Source organism: Mangifera indica, chromosome 10 (assembly GCF_011075055.1).
Source record: "Mangifera indica cultivar Alphonso chromosome 10, CATAS_Mindica_2.1, whole genome shotgun sequence".
Classification (NCBI taxonomy): domain Eukaryota; kingdom Viridiplantae; phylum Streptophyta; class Magnoliopsida; order Sapindales; family Anacardiaceae; genus Mangifera; species Mangifera indica.
Genome location: NC_058146.1, coordinates 17,249,437 through 17,264,472, shown reverse-complemented (window position 1 = coordinate 17,264,472; position 15,036 = coordinate 17,249,437). Strand labels below are relative to the sequence as shown.

Below are 15,036 nucleotides of genomic sequence, written 5' to 3'. Positions count from 1 at the left end.
GGATTATAAAGAAGTCAACTTCCCAATTTGGATTTGCATGTCTTTTAGCCGTGTGGCCGGTCCCCGTCAGCATGCCTTCAACGTTTTTAATTCTCTAACCGCTGTCGTATTAACAGAAGAACTGACACACGACACGCTATTCTTTTTCTCAAAACCGGCAACAAAATTTTGCCTTTCCCAAAATACCCTCTCAATATAATTTTATTACATAGAATCAAAATTTTTTTATGAAACTTTATGTTTAACATCATCACCCCAAATTTTTTAAATCTCAATGAGTTTACATATAATATATGTGTATATTATTTTAAATTAAAAATAAAATAAATATTTATATTATTTACAATACGATAATAGGATAGTTTTTAATATTTATTATTACTCATTAATTAGTATAAAAAAGGGTGAATTTGGTTCATTTAATTTTTTATTATAAAATAAAATATTACTTTAACATAAATTATTTTTAAAATTATTAAGATTAAATTATCATATTTAGTAAAATGATATATAAATAATAATTATATTTGATTGATGGAAATAAAAAATTCTAAAATATTATTTTACTTAAATATTTTTTAAAGACTACTCAATATAAATTAGTATTGTATTCGTTTACACTTATATGTATTATATTAAAATATTTATTTTATATCCTTTTTAAAATATTCTTTATATTAATAACATATTGAAAATTTAATTTAATAGTATTTTAATACATAATTGGTAATCAAAGTATTTAACATATCATTATTGTTAATAGAAAAATATTAAAATATTTTATTATTTAATAAAACTAAATAAGATAATGTTAATAATAAAAAAAAAATATTACTGGGGTAATAAATTATTCGAACCTAAGGCTTCCATAGTATTATTCGATCACGTTGCAACATTTAACAATTATCACCTAGCTATTCACCTAATACACGAATTGAATTGAATTAAATTTCTTTTAGTTTTAATTAGATTTAGTTTAAAAAATGAATTGATGTTCTTAACTCAAATTTTGATTGAGTTTGTTTAAAATAAATTCGAATTAAACTATTAAGTCAAGCCTAAACCAACTTAGTTTGAGTCTGGGCTTGTTCTGAAAATAAGATCATTCCTCTAATTAGTATTAATAAATAAATAAAATTTATTTTTTTCTTTTAATTTGTTGGTTAAAAAAAAAAGGGAAATTCTCATAAGAAGAAACCGAAATTTTAAGGGCAAAATAGTAATTTCAGTAAAAATTTGCCGTCTTCACCAGCTCCCCGGGAACTTCTCTCTCTTATTATTTTCTCTTTATTTCTTCTGAAAATCCCTCCATTTTTATCTCTCTAAATGTATTGCTCTCTCTCTAACCCTCTCCCTTAAAAGTCCTTCTCTTCGTATGCTTGGTGTTGTTGTTTTCGTGCTTTGAAATGGCGCCGAGCATCAGGGACTTGCAGCTCACACAGGTCAACGGGTCGACCCCGTCCGATGAAGACATGGAAGACGTGCGGCTTTTGGATTATTGCGACAAACGTGATGATAATTTGATGAGAATCGAAGAGGGTATGAGCCGAATTCTCGTTCGAGTCACGGGGATGACCTGTGCCGCCTGCTCGAACTCCGTTGAAGGAGCTCTCAGGGCGGTCAATGGAGTGGTCAAAACTTCTGTTGCTTTGCTGCAGAACAAAGCTGATGTCGTTTATAACCCCGATTTGGTTAAGGTGAGGTCTTTTAAATGGGTCGGGTGTTTTAAAAAAACAAGTGACAAATTTGAGGTTGTTTGGTAGCGTTTGATTTCATTAAGCTCGGTGAATTTTGATGACAGGCCAGGGTTAGTTTTGGAAACTTGGGGCGTTATGTTGTTGATGTAAAAAGGTTGCTAGTTGCTACTTTTGGTTCTGAAACTTGCTCGTGGGTTTTTTTTTTTTTTAAATTTCTTTTAAGCAATGGTAAATTATGTTGCTTTCATGTTTCTTAATTCGGATATATTTTTGTGTTTTGGAAAAAAATGGAGTTTTTTTAGTAAGGTACTGATGGTTTTGATTCATTGTTCTTGGTGCTAGTTTTTGAAAATTGGAGTTAGATGTTGTTGTTAAAGTTTTTATTTTTATTTCTTGTGATGATAAGTTAATGTTGTTTTGATGTTGTTGTTTTTAAGGATTTGTACAAAATTTCAAAACATGACATTCGGATCAGTGTTGAAAACTTTACAGGCATACAACCGCATATGGCTTATCTTACTCTATTTAAGATTCTGCCTGGCTAACCTGAATACATTTAAATACATGCTCTGACCATCTTCTATTTCCACTTGCATGCTAGGGATGTGAGAATGATCACGTATGTTATACTTTTTTGAGAAGACACTTCCGTAGTTTCCGTTTTCGCTCCCTTGTTTCAAAATTTCTGGCTATCTGATTATGCTATCCTTTTGTTTTAACCATCGATTATCCCAACATGGCGAACGTGGTTTCTTTACTGATGTATTTCTTGACTTCATATTTTAGGAAGAAGACATAAAGAATGCAATTGAAGATGCAGGATTTGAGGCAGAAATACTAACTGAACCGAGTACATCTGGTCAAAAGCCACATGGAACGCTGATGGGGCAGTTCATGATAGGGGGTATGACTTGTGCTGCCTGTGTGAACTCTGTTGAAGGTATTTTAAGGAGTCTGCCTGGTGTGAAAAAGGCAGTAGTTGCTTTGGCTACTTCAATAGGGGAGGTTGAGTATGATCCTGCTGTAATTAGTAAAGAGGATATAGTCAATGCAATTGAAGATGCTGGTTTCGAAGGTTCATTTGTACAGAGCAGTGAACAGGATAAAATAGTACTTGGGGTTACTGGGGTACTCATTGAGCTGGATGTACATATCTTAGAAGGCATACTTAGCCATTTTAAAGGAATCCGACAATTTCGTTTTGATAGAATATCAGGAGAATTAGAAGTTCTTTTTGATCCCGAACTTGTCAATTCAAGATCTATAGTTGAGGGGATTGAGGCAGGAAGCCTTGGGAAGTTTAAATTACATGTTATGAACCCATATGCTAGAATGACTTCTAGAGATGTTTCAGAAGCCTCAAGTATTTTTCAGCTTTTCACTTCGAGCTTGTTTCTCAGTGTGAGTGATTTCTTTCTTCTCTGACCCAAAATACAGGATAGGTAGACAACTCAGTTTTTATTTTGTCTTCCATTTCCCCTTTTTAATAGGAGTATATGTTTTGTCTTAATCACTTTCTTTTGATATTTTAGTATTCTTTGGGGAGCTAGGAAAGCCCTCTAATGGAATTTTTACAATTTTTTAGCCATACTCAAACAACAATATTCCATATAAAAAACTGCACCTACGATCTAATACTCCAGATTAACGGCAGCGTGTATTCCATAAACATGTTTAATTGTCTGGGCCCCATAAAAAAATTTTCTTTGGAGAGCATATGTACAACCACATTTTAGCATTCATCTTATTAAGTTCAGTAAGAGAAGGCATTGATTCTTTGCAGGAATTTAGCTTTGAAACAATCTCTTTATATTGTAGTAAAAATAGATTGTCAATATGTAGTTGGTTTAATAGATCTTTAACTTTTTATTTCTATATTAACTTTGAGCTCTTATTGAATCTGGTCCAGATTCCTGTCTTTCTAATTCAAGTAATTTGTCCTCACATACCATTGTTGGATGCCTTAATGCTCCGGCGATGTGGACCCTTCCTAATGGGTGATTGGTTGAAATGGGTATTGGTGAGCATTGTTCAATTTGTGATTGGAAAGCGCTTCTACATTGCTGCTGGCAGAGCTCTTAGAAATGGTTCAACTAACATGGATGTTTTGGTTGCATTGGGAACTTCAGCTTCTTACTTCTACTCTGTTGGTGCACTTCTATATGGGGCACTTACAGGGTTTTGGTCTCCCACGTACTTTGAAACTAGCTCCATGCTTATAACTTTTGTATTATTGGGGAAGTATTTGGAAAGTCTTGCAAAGGGGAAAACATCGGATGCTATCAAGAAATTAGTTGAACTTACTCCTGCAAAAGCACTGTTAATTGTCAAAGACAAGGGTAAATGCTTTTTATTTCTTTTTGTCTTTGTGTGTCTTTTTTCTTCCCTCAAAACTCTGATTAGACTTTTGTTGGACTTTCATTATGTTATATTGAAATGGTCATATTTTAAGTGAATTTAAAATAGATATCCAAGCACAAGATAGATTTATTTTGATCTATATGATGCCAAAAAAACAAAACAGAATTTGAAATCTAAAACTGAGTAATTTGATTTGCTGGTTTTCTAGGAGGAAAGTGTATTGAGGAAAGAGAAATAGATGCTTTGCTAATTCAGCCTGGTGACACATTAAAGGTTCTTCCTGGTGCAAAGCTTCCTGCTGATGGTATTGTGGAGTGGGGTACAAGTTATGTTGACGAGAGCATGGTAACTGGTGAGGCTATACCAGTTCCAAAGGAGATTGATTCGTCAGTTGTTGGGGGTACAATAAATTTACGTGGTGTCCTTCACATTAAAGCCACCAAAGTAGGATCTGATGCAGTTTTAAGTCAGATTATTAGTTTGGTTGAGACAGCCCAGATGTCAAAAGCTCCCATTCAGAAGTTTGCTGATTTGGTAAGTTTACTTATTCTGCTAATTCACATTGTTAGTTTTTGGAGTGGTTTGCCTTTCATGTAGGCACAATCTGGATATTGTTATACGTCAAATCCCTTTATCTTTGGTTTGCAAATGTCAATGGTTAAGTGTCTTGAATGTAATCTTAGATATTGTAGATGTATTGGAAAGATAAGTTAATATTGATCTTGCAATGTTAAATGAAGTCTGAAACCATATGTCAAAAATATTTTTGTTCTTTTTAATGTCAAATTATTGATCGCTAATTGTAATGAACTTGATTTTTTTCTTACATCATGGTTTCTTTTTTACTTTCAGGTTGCAAGCATTTTTGTTCCTATGGTGGTAGCTTTGTCATTGTTGACTTTTTTTGGCTGGTAAGTTCGATATAAAGAGTTCAAATAATGTTTCTGAGCTATTTCTTTTTACTTGAAAAGCTTTTGGGATCAGTAGTTTCTCAATGTTGGTATCAAAGTAATACTGATCAGAATTTCCTGTGTTTATATTCCTCTAGCCAACTGAATTGTAAGACAATGCAATTTGGCCATATCTTTGAACCTATGTGCATTTTATTAATTCGCTTGACAAGTCTGTTAAATTTTAGGCATATACACAAGGAGTGAGTGAGTGGAAATTTAATTACTGCTGTTTGCGTCCTTTTACATGATTGTATGCTTTTGGGATTGTATGTTACATTACCTCCTATGTCTTCTCTGATGGTAGATATGCCACTTATAATGTTTACATCACTGCCATGGTGTATACCTCCCTGTAATTGTCAATTTTTTGTTATTGTTTATAGGTATATTGGTGGAATTGCTGTAGCATACCCAGAAACGTGGCTGCCTGAAAATGGCAATTATTTTGTTTTTGCCCTCATGTTTTCTATATCAGTAGTGGTGATTGCATGTCCATGTGCTCTTGGCTTGGCCACACCTACTGCCGTCATGGTTGCAACTGGTGTTGGGGCTAACAATGGTGTACTTATTAAAGGAGGTGATGCTTTGGAAAGAGCTCAGAAGGTTAAATATGTGATATTTGATAAAACAGGCACTCTAACCCAAGGAAAAGCCACTGTTACAACTGCAAAGGTTTTCTCCGGAATGGACCTTGGTGAATTTCTTACACTTGTGGCCTCTGCAGAGGTAACTTCCATTAACTTCATGTCTCCTCCCCCATTCCCAAAGAGCTCATGTCTGCTATAAATTAGTGTAACATGCAAGTTGGATGGTTTGATTTGGTACTAAAAGGGATCCAGGTCTTTGTTTTGGTTTTTCATTAAACATATTTACTTACATATAATTTACTTTTTGGTGCTGAAGTAGGAAAACCTTTTTTGAGATAGTAGGCAACAGAAGGGTGTCAACAAAAAGTAATATTTCTTCTTCCATTTAATAGTTTAGCAGTGAACATCCATTGGCAAGAGCAATATTGGAGTACGCACACCATTTTCATTTTCTCGAAGATCCCTTGCCAACCAAGAATACTCAAAATCAAGGCAGAGTTTTCAATGTTTCTGGATGGCTTCTTGATGTGTCTGATTTTTCAGCTCTTCCTGGAAGAGGTGTACAGTGCTTAATAAAAGGAAAACAGGTTTTGGTGAGTTTTTGGATCTAAAAAGATTGTTCCCCACTGCAGTTTGAGGTTGAGAAAATTTATTTGTTGTTTTTGGGAGGTTCCTTATTGAAGGCTATATGTATCCTGAACAGGTGGGTAACCGGAAGTTGCTGACTGAAAGTGGAATCACTATTCCAACCCATGTAGAAAGTTTTCTTGTAGAATTGGAAGAAAGTGCACAGACAGGCATACTTGTAGCATTGGATGATAACTTAATTGGTGTTTTGGGTGTCTCAGATCCACTAAAGAGAGAATCTGCTGTGGTCATTGAGGGCCTTATGAAAATGGGTGTTATACCAGTCATGGTGACAGGAGATAATTGGAGGACAGCGATGGCTGTTGCCAGAAAGGTTTGTGCATATTGTTCTATTTGTTGGAACTTTAAATGCAATGTTCCGAATTTTGACTGCAATGATATTCCATTCCAGTCGTAATCAATTGATTATTGGTAGGAATTGATATCTAACTTCTAACCTGTATTCAAAATTCTTATAATTTGTTTGAAGCATGAATAAAATTATTTGTTTTTCGGCAGGTTGGCATTCAACATCAACATGTGATGGCAGAGGTAATGCCAGCAGGAAAAGCTGATGCCGTCTGTTCATTTCAAAGAGATGGAAGCATAGTAGCAATGGTTGGGGATGGAATCAACGATTCGCCTGCTCTAGCTGCTGCTGACATTGGTATGGCAATCGGGGCAGGTACAGATATCGCCATCGAAGCAGCAGACTACGTACTGATGCGGAATAACTTAGAAGATGTAATCACAGCCATTGACCTTTCCAGAAAAACTTTTGCGCGTATTCGCTTGAATTATGTCTTTGCCATGGCCTACAATGTTGTTGCAATCCCTGTTGCTGCTGGCGCATTCTTTCCTTCTCTAGGAATCAAATTGCCACCATGGGTGGCTGGTGCGTGTATGGCTCTCTCTTCTGTAAGTGTTGTATGCTCCTCATTGCTTCTTAGGAGATACAAAAAACCAAGACTTACAACAATACTAGAAATTACTGTAGAGTAAAAGTCAAAGTAGGGGGAAAAAAAACACTCTAGTCACAGAATGAACTTAATATCTGTCAAAAGGAGTGCTGGAAATTAAATGTCTCAATTTTGTTGTATTTTTCTCTTCCTTTTTACTTTGACATTTTCATTGGGATGGGGTTAATTTTACCACCCCATAAAATGTAAATTGTTGGTAATTGTATAGTATCTTAATCATTCTCCTTTTCTCACTTAAGATCATGTCTCTCATTTCTCTAAAATGTCCAGGGCAAGTTTGGGAGATTTTTGCATTTTTATTGTAGAAAAAAAAAATTTCTATTTTAAAAAGAACAAAGACTGGTAACATGGAGCACAAAACCATTATGAAGAATGATAAATCTGAATGACTAGAGAGTGTGAAATCAATAAAGCAAAACAAAACTTGCTTGATTTGTTATGGTTCACCTAAATTAGGATATCATTATAAGAAGTCAATATTATTTTAATATATCTTTACTTCACTTACCATACATTGTTAATGAATTGTTGTATCAAAATATAATGTGTTTATATATTAGAATTTAGAGAAACCCTTTTAAAATATTTATTCTTAAGATAAATCTTATTAGGATCTTTCTTTTTTTTGGGTTAGTATCTTACCAGGATTCTTATTCTTAATAAAAATCCTAAATGTCTCCATTGGATAAAATCTATCCCTAATTATAAACACATCTAAGACTGAAAAGCTGAGGTATGCTCTGATATGATCATCCCATTGAAATTAACTTGATTATGTTGCCTCCTGGAATCTTTCACTTTCACCAGGAATTGTCAATAGTATGCATGTTTACTTTTACGACATGGAGCCGCCAAACGTTTGCTCATTCTTTCTGCAACATAAATCATCCTTAAATTAAGACTGTAAAAGACTAACCTCATCACTCGGAAAAACTTAGCGGAAGCATGGCAAGTTCTGGTGAGTAGTTGCAATTTTATGACTTTTATCAGCAAAACCTGGAAGGGAATTCCGTGCCATTTTGTGATGCCAATTTGGTCACAACCACCCGACAAACATTTTAGGCCCTGAAAACTTATGCTCAACAACTTCTGACTCCCCAAAAGGGCGTGCAATGAACGTTTGGGGACAATCGAGAGCTTCCAAGAAGACTCTCACAACTCTCCTGATTGCCAACGCTAACAATTTCAGGTCCCTGGTGCAACGGTTCACAGGCTTTCCGAGCTCTACACCCTTTTCTTTTGAAAGCAAAAAGGGGCCTGTCAACTTGAGTTTTGGCCTTGGAAATGAACTTATCGGCTTTAAGCTCAGTCTTGTTTAAGGTCGATTTAAATTGAATTTAACAATTCTCTCAATAAGCTCTTTAAATAAGTTAAACCTTTACTACAAACGCTTACTAGGTTATTTGCCATATAAAAGCACTTATAGAATTTAAAATAAACTATTTTGATACATACCCCTTTCTCCCACTTTGGTTCAGAAGCACTTATAGAAATTAAAATCATTATCCAAAAACACTTATAATCTCTATAAGAAGATATTGATTCAAGTTTTTTTTGATAATATTTTAAGATTAAATTCTTAATTTATTTGATTTAATAATTATAAGATCGATTATTAAATCCAGAGTTTAAATGACAGTCCCATTTTGATAAAATTGTTTGTTACAAAAAAAAATTGGTGAATAAAACATCACCAATTGGGCCTATCATGTGTGGGCTATTGTTGATGATAATAGCCCAAATCGACACATGACAACCTTATCCGAATAAAAAACACACCATAGAGAACTTATATGGACCCAATACTTGTCTCCATGATGACTTAGGATCTGCATCAATAGGGATAACAATTTGAGTCCAATTTTAGGGATTCTTACGTTCTTTGACCCTAATGAAAAGAAAATTCTTTGATAGAAATGGAGAAGAGGATGAGGATGAAAAAATTTTCCACAATCGAAGACGGGCCGGGGATAGGGATACATGTGTCCCCTCCTCACCCCGCCCCTTCCCCTCCTTGCCCCCATCCCATCATTTTATATTAATATAGTTATTTAAAATACTAATATATTTTTTATAGTTTTAAATTATTTATATTTTTTAAATTTATTTAGGTTTTTGTTGTATATATTAAAGTAGTTAATATATTATATTTGAAATAGTGGGTTAATTTTAATTTAATTTAATTATATTATTTAATATATTTATATTGTATTTAAAAAGTAAAAAAAGAATTTTTTTTTGTGGTTACGAAGAGGAGATTTTTTTTGTAAGGATAAAAAAGGGATGGAGAAAAGAGGAGAGGGAGATTTTTCTTTTCTTTACGGGGAGAGGATGAAGAATCATTTTTATTCCCGTAACAGGGATAGGGATATTCCCCAAACCCCCGCCCCCGGGTTGCCAACCCTATGCATCAACAGTATATATCATTTGTGAAATAATTTGATCTCACAACTCACAAGGATAAAGTTTATGAAATTAATTGGTGTCGCACAATTTTGATTGTTGACAAAACAAACTCTATAAGAATATAATTGCCCGCAAAGCTTCAGTTTTCACAAAGAGATTTTTATTGAAGAACAACGATGTGGGCATCAATGTTCTCTTGCACCTCGCAGACCATCCTCGTAAAGCCTCTGTCAAATCGTACGCACTGTGCGTCTTTGAAACTGAGAGCATCACTTTCTGATTATCCACTTGCAAGCAGAATCATGGTTAGAAGTACAGTCAAGTCTCTTCCTTTTCTAGCTGTTGTTTTGATTGGATATTTTTCATCTGGGTTTCAGTTTTTAAGAGCAATAATCTCTGTTTTGATGAATTTTCCTACCTGGGTTTAGCTGGGTTCGGTATTTAGTTGTTTTATGGAGTTGTTTAGTTATAAATTGAACTACTTGTTTGATTGCATCTTTTGTTGTGCTTGTGCTTACATTCTATTAAAATGTTAAATTTTGTAATTTTGGTGTTAATGTTTAATAGATTTGGGAAGGACAGAGAATTGAGGATTAGGTGGTTTGTTAGTAGAGACATGGCGGCTAGTGGTAGATGATTGGTTTATTAAGATTGTGGTGGCTAAGATTATGCTAGTTATACTATATGGTTGAAGATAAATTTATGAAAAGATTAGTTGAATGAATGAAGAACTGCTCGAATTTACACTATTTATTATGGTTCAAATTTATGAGTCAAAAGGGTCAATTGTGCTAACAAAAGAATTGTTCAATAACCATTTTTTTTTTCTGTTTGCCAAAATGTATTGTTTTTATTTGATTCGGGTGCATATTATAGGGTTTTAAATAATTATAGTGTCAATAAATTAATAGACAAATTTGTTGAATGTGCTTGTAATGCCTGTGAGAATTCTTCATAGATGGGTAACAAGCAGTATGTTAAGTGTTTACTTTCCGTTTATAATGGTGGTTTTACTTGGGGCTTGTATGAAAATTCATCATGATTGTATGTTGGGAATAATGTGAAATAAAAGTTCGTTTGCTCATTGATTGTTCAACACATTGTTCATGATATAAGTGGGCCGCATATTATATAAGCGTAGTGGATTGTGATCTCTTTACGACTTTGTAGTACGCATATAATATTTTCTTTTCTGTTTTGATTTTATTTTTGTTGTGGATTCAATCTTTAAAATAATTTTAAGGATAAATATGATTGACCTTTTTTATGAAGATAAATTCGAAATATTTGGATCTATGTTTGTTTTATAAAGCCATAGAAGTTTCTTCTAAATTATTTTCAAATTCATTAAACCCCTGTTTTCCAAATCATCAGGAACCTTCTTTTGTATTTTCAAGATCTTCTTTTCATTAGAAAGGTTTATAATAGTTTTTGAAACTGCCAGAGCATTTGTTTTGAGATTTTTATTTTACATCATGAAGTTGTTTGGAAATAAGCAAATGCTGTCTCACTTAAAGAAGCCTACAGATTTTCTCTGAACAGGGTTGTAATTATGTAATATGAATGTAGGTTTTAATGTGACAGTGTAGGAAGGAAAAGGATGAGACTGTAATTGTAAAATGAACTGAAGGAATAAAGGATGCTTTTATTGATTAAGTACGAGCAGAATTACAACTCCTGAATACTGCTGTATTTTATTATGAACTAAACAAGAACTGTACTGAATGAAAAGAATGTAACTGAAACCAAATGGATGCTGACTAAAACCTCTCAACCTCCCCTAAGCCTAAGCCCCCCTGTTTTTATGTTTTTCCTTGATGATTAATCACAAATCTCTTCCTATTTCTCAGCTTCATTTATTTGTGGAGTTTATTTGACTCCCTGCTGTTATCTTGTTTGCTGTCATCTTTATCTTTATCACTTTATTCAGGTATTATCCGCATTATCTTTACTTAAGGCAATACTTCAGTTTGTGATGAATTCCTTTGTTGCCCCTTCTTTGGTCAACCTTGGAAATGGGAGGTCTATCAAATTCTCCCACACTTTTACACAATTAAACAAGAATTGGATTGAAATAACCACAACTCCAAATACATACATACAGACATACACATATAGACAAATAGATAGATAGATAGAGCCCCTTTTTGCTGCAGTACCTGATTTTGCCACCTCATTATGAGCTAGAATTCTCATGCTTGAGCCCTTATGTTTCTTCTAATGCACCATAGTTCCTATCTTATATTAAGTAATGTGGCATTTTATTAGGGGTACATATGGGCTATTATATTGATTGATTCATAATGTATACCTTTAAGACAATGACATATCACTTTTGACTCAAAACTTGGGATATAGACTTGGATCGTATGGCACTACTTGTATGGTGTATATGTATAACACAAGAACATTTATAATCATTATTTTATGAAAAAAAAAAATCCTAAAGATGTTGAACAATTGCTGGAAAAAGGAAAGATTCATTGAATTGCTTTAGCAGACCCTTTACTAAAGACTATGTTACTTTAATGTATTTAACTTTTAGATTCTAATTGTGTTCTGTATTGCAGATTTGTCATTTAGCACTCATGAAAGTAGATTGCAGAAGGAATTCTCTAACTTCGGAGAAATAGCAGAAGGTAATTTTGTTTCTGTCCATTTCACTTCAACTTTGAATTTAAGTGTTATCTTATGTCTCTTCTTTTGTGATTTTGTTCCAATGGAAGCTTCAGATTCTATTAACAGTTTATATGATGTATGGCAGTGAAGCTTGTCAAGGATGAATTGACAAAAAAATCCAAAGGCTATGCATTTATTCAATATACCTCTCAAGATGATGCTTTGATTGCGCTAGAGAATATGGATCGCCAGGTTCATTTATCCCAACTAGCTTTTGCATTTCAGGCTATATTTTCTAGAGTGATGCTATGTGAATGCATAATGAGTACCAATTTGAAAACTAATGATGATCTGCTTCTTAATTCAAAATCATCCAATTACATAGTGACACATAATTAATGATATCCGAATTTTTATTCATTATAAATACACTTAGTTTTATTGTATTTTCTATAGGTCAATCTCCTATAAAGTTTGGCAAAAATACTATAGTCCTTGTCACGTAAAATTCCCCTAAAAGTGCTGTATAAATTTTATCAAAAACTTCCATGTAGATAGACTAAATAGTGTTACTTATCTCTATTTAGCCGAACTGCATGGACACTAATGAATTTGTCTTAATTGACTGATTAAATTAAACCAAAATGGCTCATGTAAACTTTTCCGATACCACGCTTTGCTGCACTCTTTTCCTGAGGGCAAGTTTAGGTTGTTTGACCCTCAGGCTTGTGTTTTTGTGCATTGTAAATATTTATTTACCAAGAAAAAAACCTTTCCTGATACCAGTCTTTGGATGGCCGGCTGATTTACGTTGATATTGCAAAACCTGGGAAAGAAGCATTTCGAGGATACCCGAAAACCTCTGGACCCCCAAAGAAGCAGCAAGTTCCTGAGCAAGATGAGGTGGCCGATTGTTGGTACTGATCAATTTCCTCACTTTCTGTTTAAGATCGTATTTTTATGTTAAAGAATAGAATAGAAAACTGGGCTTGCAAATGACTGTGAATCTGCAACTTACAATTACTCGTGAAGGTTTTTTTTCAGTGCAAAGCAATGAACGGTCGCCAAATTGTAAATGCCTGGGTTTGTATACATTTTGCTTCATTTATTGGATCTTTTTTTCATACTCTTATCTTATTGTGTTGGTATTGCTTGGGGCACAATCAAGTTGAGTAGTACTTGTCTTGATTACCTTGGGGGAGAGTTCGAACTAGTTCAAATGATTATATTTAAACTTCTTAATATTCAAAATATTTTTTAAACTTTAAATTTATATATTTATTAATTATCTCTTATATTCGAAGACTTAAAGCAAGATTTGAACCTATTAAAAATTTATTGATATTTCACTCGAATCGAGTTATGAGCCCACAATCTTACTAAGCCAACCAACTTTAAGTTAGAGTGACTCACTTTTGAGAGAAGCCAAGCCACGCGTTGCTTATGAGCGGCTTGTTAAAAACCCCTAATTGATATTGCATTAATTGTTATAATGCTCATAGTGTTACATTCGAGGTACTGTTTTCATGGTAAGGTAATATTACCTCCTGACCAAGCAATTGAACTTTTGGACAATTTTGCGTTCAACATAAAGGACAAGATTAACCAAAGCAACCAAAATTCGTCCTTAAATTATTCTTCCTAATTTATGGCAAGCAAGAATGTAGCCGTGGTTTTGAAACTTGAACCGAATTGGTCGATCAATTCAATTGATTTAACTAGGGTTTGTTGGCCAGGTTGTTGTGGGTAAGACCAACCAACTTTTTGCAAGCCAACCTGTCTGGGACTTAAACTAGAAACCACTTGCAAATGCACATGGATATGCCTAACCATTAGGCCAAATTAGTTTTCTGAAGTTGGACCATTGTGGCCTACAATCCAACCAGCCAACCTGTCTTGGTTTTGGTGTTCAACCTCAAAATTATTTTAAAATTAATACAAACATATGTGATTAATAAGATTTTATATATAATAATTAAATAAAAAACAAAATTTAAATATTATTTTTTTATATTTATTTAAATAATTGATCGGCTTGATCATGAAAAAAGTTAGAGCAACCCTTCACCGGGTAACTACCCCATCCAAGTCTTAAATGACGGGTCAAAACTATATTATATTTTGGTGGACACTTTTGTTGCAATACCCATAATTAAATTATATTTCGTTTATTTAGCATGAAAAATATTTTATGGATGATAGTAAAAATAATATCAATTAAACAGAAACTTTGATAGTATCAAGATATTTGCCTTTTTTTTTTTTTAAATTTGTTTTCATATTATATTATTATTATTGAATGTTTATATTATTTATTTTTTATTGAATTAAATATTATTTTGATGGTAAAAGAAAATACCCTTTATCACTATCATAAGCAATATACTCCCTCTCCTGACCTCTTGATTTCTGTTACAATTGGATCCAAAGGATACCGTTTGCAAAACTAACAATTATTACAACAAATTTTAAATACTTACATAAGTTTAGATGGAAATATATGATCACCGAACAAAATTTAGTTTTTGTCAAAGTGTAATTTAGATTTTATATTTAATGATTAAATATACAAAATTGTTTTAAATATTATTTTAATATTTATTTAAATATTTCATCGATTAAACCAAAAAATCTTGAATTAACCTTTCCATTTGGTCAATATTTTAGTTTAACTTTTAAAACATTGATATGTATGACTTAGATAGCTTTTAGGTTGTATTTGATTTGAGAAATATTTTATTACCAAAATTAAAAGATTATTTTAAAGAGGTGTTTGGTTTAGATAATATTTTGTTACCAAAATAGA

General features: G+C 33.1%; 2 protein-coding genes across 2 annotated transcripts; both read left to right on the top strand.

Annotated features, from left to right (window-relative positions):
• Positions 1 to 1,285: 1,285 nt before the first annotated feature.
• Positions 1,286 to 7,443, top strand: LOC123227917 (copper-transporting ATPase RAN1-like). Its single transcript, XM_044653054.1, has 9 exons — positions 1,286 to 1,697; positions 2,484 to 3,098; positions 3,607 to 4,036; positions 4,267 to 4,592; positions 4,911 to 4,969; positions 5,395 to 5,737; positions 5,991 to 6,191; positions 6,302 to 6,559; positions 6,745 to 7,443. Exons 1-9 carry the CDS (start codon positions 1,407 to 1,409, stop codon positions 7,225 to 7,227), a joined length of 3,006 nt encoding a protein of 1,001 aa, XP_044508989.1. The 5' UTR covers positions 1,286 to 1,406; the 3' UTR covers positions 7,228 to 7,443.
• A 2,203-nt stretch (positions 7,444 to 9,646) lies between these two features.
• LOC123226984 (RNA-binding protein 3) lies at positions 9,647 to 13,362 on the top strand. Its single transcript, XM_044651581.1, has 4 exons — positions 9,647 to 9,923; positions 12,182 to 12,250; positions 12,376 to 12,482; positions 13,017 to 13,362. The coding sequence occupies exons 1-4, from the start codon at positions 9,788 to 9,790 to the stop codon at positions 13,152 to 13,154; spliced, it is 450 nt and encodes a 149-aa protein (XP_044507516.1). The 5' UTR covers positions 9,647 to 9,787; the 3' UTR covers positions 13,155 to 13,362.
• Positions 13,363 to 15,036: the final 1,674 nt, after the last annotated feature.

What these genes read in the sequence shown, in the direction of transcription:
- LOC123226984 (XM_044651581.1), top strand. Translation starts at nt 9,788, where the DNA reads ATGTGGGCATCAATGTTCTCTTGCACCTCGCAGACCATCCTCGTAAAG. An exon ending in AAGCAGAATCATGGTTAGAA is followed by an intron (nt 9,924 to 12,181) that starts GTACAGTCAAGT and finishes TCTGTATTGCAG; the next exon opens with ATTTGTCATTTAGCACTCAT. An exon ending in CTTCGGAGAAATAGCAGAAG is followed by an intron (nt 12,251 to 12,375) that starts GTAATTTTGTTT and finishes GATGTATGGCAG; the next exon opens with TGAAGCTTGTCAAGGATGAA.
- LOC123227917 (XM_044653054.1), top strand. Translation starts at nt 1,407, where the DNA reads ATGGCGCCGAGCATCAGGGACTTGCAGCTCACACAGGTCAACGGGTCG. An exon ending in TTCAGAAGTTTGCTGATTTG is followed by an intron (nt 4,593 to 4,910) that starts GTAAGTTTACTT and finishes TTTTACTTTCAG; the next exon opens with GTTGCAAGCATTTTTGTTCC. An exon ending in CGATGGCTGTTGCCAGAAAG is followed by an intron (nt 6,560 to 6,744) that starts GTTTGTGCATAT and finishes GTTTTTCGGCAG; the next exon opens with GTTGGCATTCAACATCAACA.